The sequence below is a fragment of the Sinocyclocheilus rhinocerous genome, unplaced genomic scaffold (assembly GCF_001515625.1).
Source record: "Sinocyclocheilus rhinocerous isolate Xijiao unplaced genomic scaffold, SAMN03320098_v1.1 scaffold7798, whole genome shotgun sequence".
Taxonomy (NCBI): domain Eukaryota; kingdom Metazoa; phylum Chordata; class Actinopteri; order Cypriniformes; family Cyprinidae; genus Sinocyclocheilus; species Sinocyclocheilus rhinocerous.
This window is the reverse complement of record NW_015639858.1, coordinates 5,329-20,661: the sequence shown is the minus strand read 5'-3', so window position 1 is coordinate 20,661 and position 15,333 is coordinate 5,329. Positions and strand designations below refer to the sequence as shown.

Below are 15,333 nucleotides of genomic sequence, written 5' to 3'. Positions count from 1 at the left end.
TTCTCTTCATTTGCTCAGACGCTCTAACACAGCATTAAAGGTCATTGAAATTTCATGAGTAAGAAACATCCTTCATCTGGAAAAGCTTTGCTCTTAACTTTGCATAAACCAACTTTCTCTCACTGAGAAAGAAGCTTTGCAAAATATGTGGGATTTCTTTCTCTTCATTTGCTCAGACGCTCTAACACAGCATTAAAGCTCATTGAAGTCCTAAACTAAGCAGGCTGTGCATTGAAGCTCTAAGATGACTTGCTGTGTCTAGAACTTGTAACACACTGAAAAGGCTCTTTCTGCATAGCAAATAAGATTTCATTTCATAAATTAAAAACATCCTTCATGTGGGCAAGCTTTGCTCTTAACGTTGCATAAAACAACTTCCTCGGATTGCGAATGAGGCTTTGCAGCATATGTGGGCTTGCTTTCTCTTCATTTGCTCAGAAGCACTTACACAGCATTAGTGCTCATAGAAGCGCTAAAGAAAGCAGGCTGTGCATTGAAGCTCTAACATGATATGCTGTGTCTAGAAATTCTAACACGGTGAAAGCCTCTTTCTGCATTGAATATTATATTTCATTTCATTTCTCTTCATTTGCTCAGACGCTCTTAACACAGCATTAAAGCTCAGTGAAGTCCTAAACTAAGCAGGCTGTGCATTGAAGCTCTAACATGACTTGCTGTGTCTGGAACTTGTAACACACTGAAAAGGCTCTTTCTGCATTGCAAATAAGATTTCATTTCATAAGTTGGAGACATTGTTCATGTGGGTAAGCTTTGTTCTTAGTGCATAAACCAACTTTCTCTCACTGGCAAATAATCTTTGCAGCATATGTGGGCTTGCTTTCTCTTCATTTGCTCCGAGGCACTAATACAGCATTAGTGCTCATTAGAAGTCATAATCTAAGCAGGTTGTGCATTGAAGCTCTAACATGACTTGCTGTGTCTAGAAGTTCTAACACACTGAAAAGGGTCTTTCTGCATTGCGAATAAGATTTCATTTAATAAGTTAGAGACATTCTTCATGTGGGCAAGCTTTGCTCTTAACATTGCGTAAACCAACTTTCTCTCACGGGCAAAGACGTTTTTCAGCATATTTGGGCTTGCTTTCTATTCATTTGCTCAGAAGCACTGACAATATTTAGGAAGTTTGGCTATCAAGCATTATGAATGTTGGTTATCTTAAGTTCTGGTTTTGTACGGTAGTTTTTCTGACCATAAAGTATAATAACACTAACAGGATGTTGTGACTCTGTTACAGGATATTTCTCCAAGCAAAAACTTGGATGCTGACTATGAGGGGCAGAATCATCACATGGCCAACTGTCAATTTTATTGAAATTAGATAACCCAAAATACATTTGATTTTACATTATATTTACAGTCATTCATTTGCTAGATGCTTTAATCCAAAGCAACTTGTGCTGCATTAGGTACACATTTTATTGCGTTAAGTTACGCAAACAGTATTTTCAAGTACTTCGTTTGTTTTTTATTTTCTAGTTTGTGGTCTGGATCATGTCATCAGCAATACATGTTGGAGTCTTTTCTTGTGATTGCCATCGTAACGGCGATAACATCAACTGGTAAAGTTAGCCAAAGTAAACTAGTTAAAGGTTTTTTTTTTTTTTTTTTTTGGTAACACTTTCTATGAAGCCCATATTCATAATACATTATAAGGGTATTCTTAAGGCATTATAATGAATGCATAATGCATAATCAAAAACCTTATAATATTTTATATCATCTTATGAATATTCATAAGAACAGTTTTAATGAATTATAATATTTACTTATTTGTGGTTATAGCTTTTAAGAGTATGATGATTTATAACACACAGTGAACATGTTGCATCCACTTAAGTTACAATGAATTATATTTCTCATATCTTGCCATCTTTCTTATGCTACTTTACTTAAAGCAATCAAAGTGTGTCCTTATAAGTATAGTAATAATAATAATAATATTTTTTTTCTAAAACAGCCATAAGATCAGATATCAGATCAGATGAATGTGTAATGTGTACACATTTGCTTTGAGCTATTTTTATTGTAATATCAGTTTGATGGTACCATTTAGACAGCTGTAAGGAACTCTACATGTCAACTAGCAGTCATTGAAGTATTAGTAGCATGTCTGCTAAATATATGCTAACACTTTATTTTGATGGTTCCCCAACAGACAATATAACTTTGCAAGTACGTCAACATTCTACCAACCCTTACCTTAACCTAAGCCTACTAATACTCTAATGAGAGTTAGTTGACATGCAGTTGCAAAGTTGCTTATAGTCAATAGACTAAGGGGACCATCAAAATAAAATGTAACCTAACATATAACCATTGCATTTTTTTTTCAGTTGAAAGTATTAACTAGCTCACATTAAAATGAATATTAGTCGGAAATTTACTACTACTGTATGGACAGACATTTCTTGAATTTCTCAAAATATCTTCTTTTATGTTCCACAGAAGAAAGAAATTCATACAGGTTTGGAATGACATGATGCTGAGTAGCCTAAATGATGACAGTTTTAATTTTCGGGTGAACTATCCCAAGAACTTTATAATATTTGTAAATAATACACACATTAAGTTACCGGCCATTCATAATTTCTACTAGCCAAAAAAATGAAACAAATAAATTATGAAAAAAAGGGCCAGAGGTAAGCCAACAGCTTGAGGCTGTCCACAATGGATGCGACAAAGTGACCATTGCAAATCATTTGTACTTTGTCAAACTGTAGGCCTACGTCATAAATAGAATGAGGCATCAGTTTACAGTCGGGGATTTGTCGTGCTGTGCTCTGCCACATCCAGTGTAGGCCGCATCACCGATTATAATGGGTTCTATAGTATTTTGTCGCATCTGGTGTAGACACGGTGCGAGTCTTCAGGCATTTTTTGACTTTTCGTTATTGCTTCAATGCAAAGGAAACCAGTGCGCCCGCCACGCCATTATTTGTTGCATAGTGACGGTTACAGGGCTGGACTTGGGGTTAAAATTCGAATCGTGGCGGAAGCGCAGCGCTGTGCGGGAGACTGATCCCGCTCTGCTTTAACGCGCGGCTGGCGGATGCAGCAGGTAGTGCCGCTTCACACTTTTGGAGTACTTGCATTTTGCAGTTTCGCGTGGGCTGTAGTTTAAAAACAGCGCCTAATATGAGGTCTCCCTCGCTCTGTGAATGTTTCGCTGTGTTATAGGGCCTTCAATTGGAGTAAGTAAATAAATGAGGACAAAAACAAATAATGATATATTACTGAATTCACAGCAAATGCAACAGACTAATAGCCTACTGCATTTTTGTCACATAGAAATGCACTTGACAGTATAAGCATTGATTTTGTGCTAGAACATAGGAAATTTAATAAATGCTGTCATCCTTTCCTCACCCTCATGTCTTTCCAAACCTGTATGGCTTACTTTCTTCTGTAAAACACAAAAGATATTTTGTAGAATGTTACCAAACCATTTTGGTTACTCTTGATTTCTACTGTATGGACAAACATGTCTTGAATTTCTCAAAATATCTTCTTTTAGGTTCCACAGAAGAAAGAAATTCATACGGGTTTGGAATGACATGATGCTGAGTAGCCTAAATGATGACAGTTTTAATTTTCGGGTGAACTATCCCAAGAACTTTATAATATTTGTAAATAATACACACATAATTTATAAGTGTCTCTAAATTACAGAGACACTGATTTTTATCTTTAATCAGGCTCTTACCGAATTAACATTTTACTTAAATTAAAATTAATTAGAATGAAACATTTAACGATAAATAAGCTATTAAAGTTTGTTTACATTGCAGTTTGTTTAATAACACTCAACACCTAACCACTTACAAGTAAGATACTGTGAAGATCTTAAATAAACAATGTCAAGATATATAGTCCATTATAAATGTAAAAGTAGATTTAATATGGTGTTCATTGTGTGTTATAAATAATCATAATCTTAACAGTTACAACCACAAATGCGTAAGTCGTGGCCTAATGGTTAGAAAGTCGGACTTCGTAACCCAAAGGTTGCGGGTTTGAGTCTCGTACCGGCAGGGATTGTAGGTGGGGGGGAGTGAATGTACAGCGTTTTACCCGCATTTGGCGGGATGGCGGGTGTTAATTTCAAACCCTGCTCACAGGGAACACTCAAATAACACTCAACACCTAACCACTTACAAGTAAGATACTGCTGCAGCAAAAAAATGGCTGCCCACTGCTCCGGGTGTGTGTTCACGGTGTGTGTGTGTTCACTGCTGTGTGTGTGCACTTTGGATGAGATAAATGCAGAGCACTAATTTAGAGTATGGGTCACCATACTTGACCACATGTCAAGTCACTTTTTTCACTTTATTTTATTTTTTATGTTATCCATTCCCTGGGAATCAACCCCAGTATTTCAGCAATGTAACACTAAGCTCTCAATGGCAAATGCAGAAACGTGAATTTATGCGTGCTTGACCTCAAGGTTACACTGTAAAAAATGTACTGTAAAATTTACAGTAACTTACTGGCTTACTAATTTTGGTTGCCAGTAAGCCTGTAAATTTACAAAAGTACAGCAAACTGTAATATTTATAAATATGAGTGAAATTACAAGAGCAACTGTGAACTTGTAATGTTATACATACATTTTACAGTAAATTAGAACATTTGTTGTGAAATTCAATTCACTAAATTAAATACAATTGAGATTTTTCACTGCTGTGCTAGTGTGTAAACATTTGGTTAACTTATTTCATTTGAGTCCACTGAGAAGGAATATTTCTTAGTATAAAACTGCAAACACTTAATGTGTAATAGTAAAGCAACCAAAAACATCTCAAATCGCTGCAGTTCAACGTCAGCTATAGCACACATGTATTAGTGATGTTAGGTTCTTGAACGAATCGTTCTTTTGAGCCAGTTCTCAGGAAGTAACCGGTTGAGCCGGTTCACAAATCGAACTGAATCGAACTTTAGAGGACTCAACAAGAACCGAATGAGCCGTGGCGAAGTTTGCCGAGGATTACCGAAGATTCTGATGAGTGAGTTGACGATACTGTGCAAGCCTGAGGCGTGTACTGGAAATATGCTTGTTTATTATGACTGTTATTAATTAACATTTTATTAAAACCTGCAAAAACCTTTCTGTCGAGCGATGTAAATAAATTTTACAATAGTTTATTGTGCATGCATATTATATTTAAAGTTGCTTAAGCGAAATCAAGGAGTTTATAAGATTGGTTTATTCATTCTTTATACTGTAGACATGTAGAACATATCCGCGTTTGTGCATCAATGTCTGTAATGTGTGCTGTAGGTCCGAAACTTTTAGGAATCTTATCTAAGTTGTAGGCTAGTCAATATTGCTCAGTCAGTCGTATCTGAGGGTCCGCGAATGAAACTGACCACAAACACCATTAACATAAGTGAATTATATGGCAATAATCAGCAATATGCTTTCACACAAATAACTTTATTTTTTAATGTTTCAATATGCGTTGACACAAATGACTTATTTGAATTTTTCATTGATACAACATGGCACTGAGTTGTTAGAAAAGAAATGCGTACAGATGTTATTGCTTGATGACGTCAGGAACCGATGAATCTGCTTTTTGAACCAGTTCAATGAATCGATCTGCCTAAAAAGAACCGGTTTGCGGAAATGAATCGAACTTTGCATCACTAACATGTATGTGCTGAAGTACTTAACAAAGAGATCATCACTGCATCAACTCCACATTTACTGCCTTTAAATAAAGAAGCAGAACATCAGTGTTTGTGGCTCATCATTGACTGAAGCACAGGCTCTACTCTCCAGCACAATGGTGACCCACAAAACTACATTAAACTAACAGATCTCTCTTGAGGAAAAACACTCTAATACAGTTGAGTTAAATATTTACTCTCCTCATATATAATTATGTGATTAAATGATGAATGTGCTTTAGAAATGAACAGCTGCTGTTAACAAGCAGAATCAACAATACAGTAAAACAAAAGATCAAGCCTGTTATGAAAGATTGTTTAAAAAAAAAGCTGCATTGTGATTTGAAACACACACATCAAGAATCAGCGTATGAATCTCAACAATGGTGACAATCAACAAAATAAATAAACAGATCAACTCTGAACATCACAAAACACGCTACTAAAACTCAACACAAAAACAAAAACAAAAATAAAAGCACATAGTAAGAATTAAAGACAATAAGTGGAAAATTCAGCGGCATAATTTATTCATGCCACAATGCATGTTGGGAGTCATGGTTGAGTTTTGTGCTGCGCTGGTACCCAGCATGCATTGCAGCATGAAGCTTTTGATTGTCACCATTGTTGAGATTCATGTGCTGATTCTTGATGTCTGTGTGTGTGTCTATGATACCGTAGTATTAAACGGTTTTATGAATAAACTATTTTGAAAATCTTTAAGTAGTAGTTCATCATCTCATCATGCAGTGTTAACGAAACTAATGAAAATGCCCACACCATGTCACTCAAGATTAACCACTGAGTCAGTTAATTTAGGCTATCAGACAATGATTATACCATCATCGATAACAAAAAAACCCACATTTTTATAACTTTTTTGGGGTCTTTTTTGCTATAATATATGTGCTTTACAAACACAGTTATAACAGCAAAAAAAAAAATCTAACATTAAGAAATCAAGGGTCAAGAGCCCAACTAAAGCAAACCCTGTTTGCCACAATGGTGAGGTCAAACAAAACGCTTTCAATAAAACATCTAAAACTCTGTTAATTCTCAAAGAATTTTTGTAGATATATGACAGAAATAAAGTCAAATTGTAATGTGTGAAGCTGGTAATGCTGTTTGTGGAGTTGTTTAATCAGATCTTGAGAGATTTAATGACGTCTTGTATTTCAGTTGATTTCATCTCAGGAAGTGGCTGAAGTCAGTTGTAGTTCGTTTCTCTTTCATTCAGCAATTCTGCTGGTTAACAGCAGCTGTTCATCTCTAATGCACAATCATCACTTAATACTTCACATAATTATCTATAAGGAGAGTAAATATTAATCTGAACTGTATTAGAGTGTTTTTGCAGAAGAGAGATCTTAGTTTAATTTAGTTTTGTGGGTCACCATTGTGCTGGAGAGTAAGCGACTGTGCTTCAGTCAATGATGAGCTACGAACATTGAAGTTTTGCTGCTTTATTTAAAGGCAGAAACTGTGGAGTTGATGCAGTGATGATTTCTGTGTTAAGTACTTCAGTTCATACATGTGTGCTATAGCTGACGTTGAACTGCCACGATTTGAGTTAAAGTCATGTTTTTGGTTACTTTACTATCACGCATTAAGTGTTTGCAGTTTTATACTAAGAAATATTCCTTGACAACATTTGTAAATGTAAAAATGAGCATTAACTAATATGTGAACTGAAGTTTAATGACACTTGTAAGCATTCAACAGTACATTAACAAATAAACTTGTAATCATTGTGTAATTTCTGTTAAAATCTTTTGTAGATTTTTAAAATGCATCAAAAGTTTAATGACATTTGTAAACATTAACTAATTTCAAAATCTTGCTAATTACTCATAAAGCCCTGAATGGTTTAGCACCTCAGTATTTGACAGAGCTCTTATCGTATTATAGTCCTCCACGTCCGCTGTGATCTCAAACTCTGGCCATTTGAAAATACGTAGAATATCAAAATCAACTGCGGGCAGCAGATCCTTTTCCTTTTTAGTGCCCAAACTCTGGAATTAATCTACCTAACATTGTTCGGGAGGCAGACACACTCTGTCAATTTAAATCTAGATTAAAGACCCATCTCTTTAATCTGGTTTACACATAATACACTAACACTTTTCTAATATTCAAATCCGTTAAAGGATTGTTAGGCTGCATTAATTAGGTCAACCGGAACCGTTCAGATCCAGTCTGTATCCAGATCAGATGGTCACTGCAGTCACCTGGATCCAGTCTGTATCCAGCCCAGATGGTGGATCAGGACCTATGACAACCTCGGTGAATTAAATTTCACAACAAATGTTCTAATTTACTGTAAAATGTATGTATAGCATTACAAGTTCAAACTTGCTCTTGTAATTTCACTCATATTTATAAACGTTTAATTTGACAGTGATAGCTGTTAAAAACAGGACAACTAAATGAGCCCCAGAGACAGATCCCCAGTGAAGACCTCATTACCTAGATGGCCATCGGGACAAGACCATGAGAACCAGATGTGTCCTCTGCACAATCTAATTTGTTGCAGCCTAGAATTAAACTGCTGGTTTCGCCTGGCCAGAGGATAGCGGCACATTATTTCAACTCACTATTTCCCTGTTTAATACTCTAAAGCTGCTTTGACACAATCTGCATTGTAAAAAGCGCTATATAAATAACGGTGACTTGACTTGACTTTGCTCTACTGTTTGATCTGCAGCTAATTCTTTATAATGGATTATATTCCTTAACTAATTATGCACCTTCCTTGTAGGTGCGTTCAGATAGTATATAGTGTTTTTATTAATCTCAAAGCGCATACAGCACAAAGTCTGGCAGTTGGGGCAAATTCTGTAAACACTTGTTTGAAATATATATATTTTTTCTTGTGCTTGCAGGTTCATTTCGAGAATCAACCCTGGTGGCACCAAATGCCATTCAGATTCACAGATCAGATGGAATTCTGGAAAGAGGGTGCAAAGAAACAGCATCAGCCTGAATCCCCTCATGGTGTTTCTCATCACAGAGCTTGTCAACGTTGCCAAAATTACTGAAATTTAACACAACACAAACTCATTTTTACTGTTTTTTATTTCTGTAAAGCCTGTTTTGCCATGCTACAGATACAAAGTCCCCAGGGGACTGTGGTGATGCTCTTTTTTCAGCTAGTGCATGCTAGAGATTAAGGTTTGTAATTTGTATTTTTAAGAAGAAAATATTAAACAATTAAAAAGAATATTATAAAGTCAAATGCAAATGAGTTATAGTGATTTTTATGGGGTTGCGGTTGTAAAAAAATATGGTATACAGTGTTGTACCGCAATTTGATTGTTTTATACAGGTAAAAAATGAAAATAAGCTGAACAGTACTAATACTGACAATACAGTAATAATACATCCAGCTACTGTACAATTGACAGCAATCTCTTTACAGTGTAGTTAAGGTGGTACTCAGTGGGTACCTGAACGAGCAAGGGGGAAAATGAAATAATAATAAGGCTACAGGTAGGTGAGTTTTATCAGGGTTGCAGCTAAACTCATTTAATATTTAAACTGTAAACACATGTACAGTAACGGTGAGTGATTTCAGAAATAGAAAGAAAGTGTACCTTTATTGGTTGCCGCTGTCCGCTCCAGAAGATGCTCGCAACTCGTTTTTTTCCCCCTCTCTGCTGATAGACACCCAAACTAGCTTTTCTGATTGGCCAAACTTCTCTGATCTCTGAAGAGTGTTCGCCTCTACAGATGCACAAATCACTTTTGCTCCATATGCCACACAGATATGTGATGCAAAAGGGAGAGTGCGCAAAACTTGTCATTTGCAAGCGAAAAACAGCGTTTTTCTGCAGCGTAGCAGCAGATTCACGCCGTTGTCGTTATGCACTTGTGTTTGTGCTAGAAAAAGCATCCAAGAATTCTACAACAACATTCTACAAGTGTGCAAATCTCATTGCAAGAATTCACATACTGATTTGCGGATGTACAAAATTCGTCCGTGACTTCACATTTTTGATGCAGGTGTGTGAATGTGTTTTGCACCATATTCACTGCAGCAATATAAGCAAAACATATGAGCGTACGAGTACACATAACACACTTACACATTTCTATTACTCAAATCCTTTAAAGGATTGTTAGGCTGCATTAATTAGGTCAACCGGAACTGGGAACACTTCCCATATCACACGATGTACTTGTTACATCGTAAGAAGAATGGCATCTACGCTAATATTAGTATGTTTCCTTCTTTTTCCGAGGTCACCGTAGCCACCAGATCCAGTCCGTATCCAGCCCAGATGGTGGATCAGGATCTAGAGATGACCTCTACAGCCCTGAATTTCAGCGGAGACCAGGACAACTAAATGAGCCTCAGAGACAGATCCCCAGTGAAGACCTTGTCTCCTTAGACGGCCATCGGGAAAGACCACGGAACCAGATGAGCCCTCTGCACAATCTAAGTTTACTGCAGCATGGATCAACTTGCTGGTTCGTCTGGCCGGAGGAGAACTGACCCCCTGACTGAGCCTGGTTTCTCCCAAGGTTTTTTTCTCCATTCTGTCACCGATGGAGTTTTGGTTCCTTGCTGCTGGCTTGCTTAGTTGGGGACACTTAATTTCCAGCGATATCGTCAACTACAACAAATAAAATTGTTTAATCTTTCCTTTTCTGACGTCACTTAGACGATGCAAGCTAATGCTCAGTTAACAAAAATATGTTCATTTTGCTAACATTCCCATTAAGTGATGAAAATGTTATTTCTGAATGTTTAAAAAAATAATAATAATTTCTTGGTTACTTGAATGTTAGAGAAAACATCAGGATTAGTTCACTTCCAGAATAAAATATTTCTGATAATTTACTCACCCCCACAAAAATGACCAAAGAGTTTCTATATTTTTCCTATTTAAAACTTGACTCTTCTGTAGTTACATCGTGTACTAAGAAAACTCTTGAAACTCTAGAAACTCTTTGGTCATTTTTGAGCGAGATGCTAACAGTCTAATCAGATTCAATGATCTATGCTAAGCTACAGCTAAAAGTGCTACCGCCAGACCCGGAGATCGGCTGAATGGATTCGAAAACGGTAAAACTCAACTGTTTAACTCAGGGGAGTTGGAAAATGAGCCTATTTTCAAAAATAATGGAGTGTTCCTTTAAAGGAGACCATTGTGGGAGTGTTAGAGTTTTTGTCTCAGGAGACAAGTTTGAGAAGCAGGAGATTCAAGCAAAAATCTCCATTCAATCTTAAAGTAACCTAATTTCTGACTAGGAGAAATATTTGAGATGTTAAAGAGATCTCACTTTGGAATTTTCTTTCCTATGGGAGGGGCAAGTCCTGCTGCTGAACTTTGAGCAACACGATTAGGCATGTCTACAGGAGACATCAACAATTGCTGATTGTTCTTCTTCTTTGTCTGTGACCGCAAATTGAATCGTCTTTTTCTTGCTGGTTAATTCTTCAAGATTAAGTTGAGTCAAATTTCTTTGTAGCTGTCTGTCATTCTGGTGTTTCAGCTTCTGTTCATTCTTCCTATATTGTTTCATGGCATAAGCCACATGGTCACTGAATTCCTTATGTGTCTTGGAGTTCAGACCAACCACATCTTCCAGCTTGACTTTCACTGTTGGTGTCATAGCATCCACTATGGTAGTTCTAAACAGGGTATCATCACTGGATCTTTCTCTGGGTCTCTTTCCAGTTCTTGTTTCCATCATCTCAGTTGTCTCTGGATATAGGTGGTAAGATTCTCTGTATCACCTATTGGTACTCCTTTCAGCGACACGCACGTCCTGATTTTGCTGCGTTAGATGTATTTCTAGGTCAACATATTTTCTTGACCCTGGAACAACATTTTAATCCAAAAACTTAGTCTTGACCATATCCCTACACCTAAACCTAAACTTAAACATGAGTAATCCCTAAAATAAGAGGAAATGATAGATGAATGACACGGATGTACAAACACCAAACACTGATTGAAAGCCTAAACTTCACAAAAAACTATAAACTGGTGCTTCACAATGTTGTTCAAGGGTCAACAAAGATGTTGATCCAGGAACATGTTGCACTTGGTAAAATCAGGTTCTGCCCAGCGACACTGGGTTCATCTGCGTTGGGTATTCAGTTCTCAAAGCAAGCTATATCTCAGCTCGATGTTTGTCAAATGGAATGTCCATCCATTCTTGGATTGTCAATTGCTTGATGCAGATGCACCCCTCCAAGGATTTCATTCATCTTGGATACTCTGAGGCATTTAGCTAACAATGCTTTGATGTCTCCTATCACCAGCAGTTTACCTGTAATCTCTTCTTCAAGCACTTGATCTTGATCCATTTTCAGCCCCCTCAAGAATACTGGGGAGGCAAGCTATCAGTTCACCAAGGTCTTGATTGTCCCAGGGCATATGGGTCATTCCTAGGATTCGGTAATATTTCAGTCCCCCATAGCTTTTAAAGTGGTGGTTCACCAAAATGAATTGTTAGAAGCTTTTCACAATAATTTGGCATGCCCATTATAATGAACAAAAATAATTATTGCATTTTAATATTTTTGGCATAAAATAGTGTCTTATATCTATCTTAAACCAAGCATTTTGTCATGTCCCTGAAGCACTTCACTGAGTTTGTACTTCAAACTGTTGAAAATCATTAACAAAATGTGCATAGTGTCTATGATTTTGGCCAATAATATAAGTAATTTTTTGTGTTCATTTCTTGTGAAAAATGCAAGATATTATATATATATATATATTTATAAACATTAAACTTTAATGTTATACCCCTCGGTCTGATGTCTGACTCATATGTGACATAATTCACCAGAAATTACATCATTCAGGTTTCTTTAATAGTGCTGCAGTAAATGTAGTAGTATCATATTTTATATTCATATTTTTGAGGCGTATTATAGTCAGGGAAGGTACTGTAAAGCTTAACAACTCAACCCCGTCACATTAAATTAAAATGGAAAATTATTTTTTTAACATTTTATTTTACTCCATAAGTATAGACAATGTACTTATTTTATTGCTATATGGTTTACTCTCCTACATGAGGAGCAGTGGCCATTTTGAGTGAAAAACCACAACGCAGTCACACTCAACCCCGTCACAAATATATATATTTCCAATTTTTACGGGGTTGTAAACTTGTGACAGGGTTGAGTTATTTTCTTCATTCATTAATAATTTTAATTAAGAAAAATATAAAATAGTCATGGTTTCAGTAAATATATACTAACCAAAATCATGACAATCATGATCATATTTTTGTTATAAATAGAATATTTGATGTAATATGTTCACTTAAACAAGCAGCATACATCAGAAATTGCACCCACATTTGCAATAGGAAGACAATGTTGGCCATACAGATATGTTGACCCAGAGAGAAGGGGACAATATGAGAGAGAAACAAAACCAAAAATGAAAACTGAAAGCAATCTATCTCTTCAAATGTGTTACAGTCTTCAACCCCGTTACAACTTGACACATTAATATTTTTTGAAAAAATATAGGGAAGACAATTAAGAATGAAAGCATTTCTCGCTGATTACCATATGACATGTTAAGGACTAAAACAATAAAATTGTGGTTTTAGTTAAACTTCTAAATGAGCAGTAGGTAGAAGTTTGTTTTATAACAAGTTCTGTGTAAAATCCTTTTTAAACCAATCCCATTTTGTCCATTACGGGTTGAGAAAAAGGTGTCTAAATCTGAAAAAAAAAAAAAACTGAAAATAATAAAAGGTTTTACAGTTTTTCTCGATTGCTTAAACACATTTCTTGAAACTATGCCTCATATTCTCAAAACCGTAAACACAAATCCATAACGTCTCACCCAATTCCCCAAGCATCCTATTTTCAGGTCAAAATGAAGCTCTACACTCAAAACCATTCTCTCTTGCTGAAAAACCAAACTTTTCCCTCAGACATCACACACAAGCTTTCAAAAACACACACACACTACAACATAGTATTACACACTGGTGCAATAAATTCAAAACAATATATCCAAAACTGGTAAGTTATGTTGCTTGTGGTTCTCCCCCTCAAAAACCTTTTTCACATGAATACAAAAGACACAACCAATGTATACATTGGCACATTTTTATTCATTCATGTACTACACAGCACAACTGTAAAAAAACAAAAAACAAAAACAAATTCCGCCTCAGCATCCAGTCTTTGTTCTGGGTCAGGCCACAGAATCTCGTCCACATCACAGGCTATATTGGCCCTAGCCAGGCAGCGAGGGTAAAATCCTCTTGCATGCCTGATCCACCCCTGGCATGCATCTACTGATATGTCTAGGCAGGCTTCTTCCATGGCCTGGAGGAGGTGAGCACGGATAAGGTTCTCGGTCATACACTTTCCACCGCCATGCCGAAAAAAACTCCTCTATCGGGTTTAGAAAGGGAGAGTATGCAGGCAGAAAGATGTTAGAAAACCTCGGGTTATTGGTAAACCAGTCACGAACCAGAGCAGCGCGATGGAAGCTGACATTATCCCAAACAACAATGTAACGAGGCTGCTCTGGTTGTGCTGGAACATATGCTCTCTTAGACCGTCAAGGAAAGCAAGGAGGAGCATAGTGTTATAGGGTCCTAGAATGGCATGACGGTGGAGTACCCCTCGTTGGCTGATGGCTGCACACATAGTGAAATTCCCTCCGCGCTGACCAGGGACATTTACAATAGCCCGATGGCCAATTATGTTCCTCCCCCTTCTCCTTCTTTTGGTCAGGTTGAAACCAGCCTCATCCACAAAGATAATTTCATGGGGAACAGGCCGGCCTTCAATCTCAAAGATTCTCTGCAAAACACATGAAACAATAGAATAAATCACTGCCCTGAAGCACAGTTCAAGAGGGCACAAATGGCAGCATAAACTGCTATACTGTGATGGTACACAATACTTCATACGATATCAAAACTCATACCTGAACATATTCCACTCGTTGGTCTTTCACTCTGTCAGAGTTTCGTTCGAAAGGGACGCGGTACGCCTGTTTCATCCGGAACCGGTGCTTTCGGAGGATACGATCAATTGTGGAGAGGCTGATGGCATTTATCCCTCGAAAATGATGATTATCCTCAATCACTCTCCTTTGAATCTCTCGCAGGCGGATTACATTATTGGCAATGACCATGTTTACAAGCCCCCTCTCTTGCTCCTCCGACAAAAGCCTTAGCCTGCCTCCACCAGGTGGTCGTCTCTGTGTCCTACAAAAATAGAAGCACTCATTACTGTAACTGTCACACATCCTTTTTACAGGAAAAAATGGAAACATACTGAAACTATCTGTATGCGAGGCAATTTGATGCATTTCTTTATTACAGTAGCATAGTGCAACAGTGTATGCACTCTAAAGTTACTGTACAGAGCAGTCTTACTGTAAGTACACCTACCTGTTTTCCTCCCTGAAGGTTCTGATGATGGAGGCGACGGTGAAGCGACTCAAATTTGGCTGTACTCGTTGCCCAGCCTCCCTCATAGTCATACCATGGACAAGGACATGGTCAACTAAAGTGGCTCGAATTTCATCTGAGACTGCTTGTCTCCTCCTCCTCCTCCACCACATCCTCTTCCTCCACCACATCCTCTTCCTCTCCCTCCTCCTTCACTACGTCCTCCTCCTCTCCCTCCTCCTTCACCAC

The 15,333-nt window shown here is 37.3% G+C and overlaps 1 protein-coding gene across 1 annotated transcript; it reads right to left on the bottom strand.

Moving 5' to 3' along the window:
* Positions 1–14,200: 14,200 nt before the first annotated feature.
* On the bottom strand, positions 14,201–15,268 carry LOC107752219 (uncharacterized; the record flags this gene model as incomplete). The annotated part of the gene is made up of 3 exons (XM_016568124.1): positions 15,085–15,268; positions 14,616–14,898; positions 14,201–14,488 (listed from the first exon to the last, which is right to left on the bottom strand). Coding segments are annotated over exons 1-3 (744 nt in total), but the record flags the coding sequence as incomplete, so codon positions are not given.
* Between the last annotated feature and the right edge of the window lie 65 nt (positions 15,269–15,333).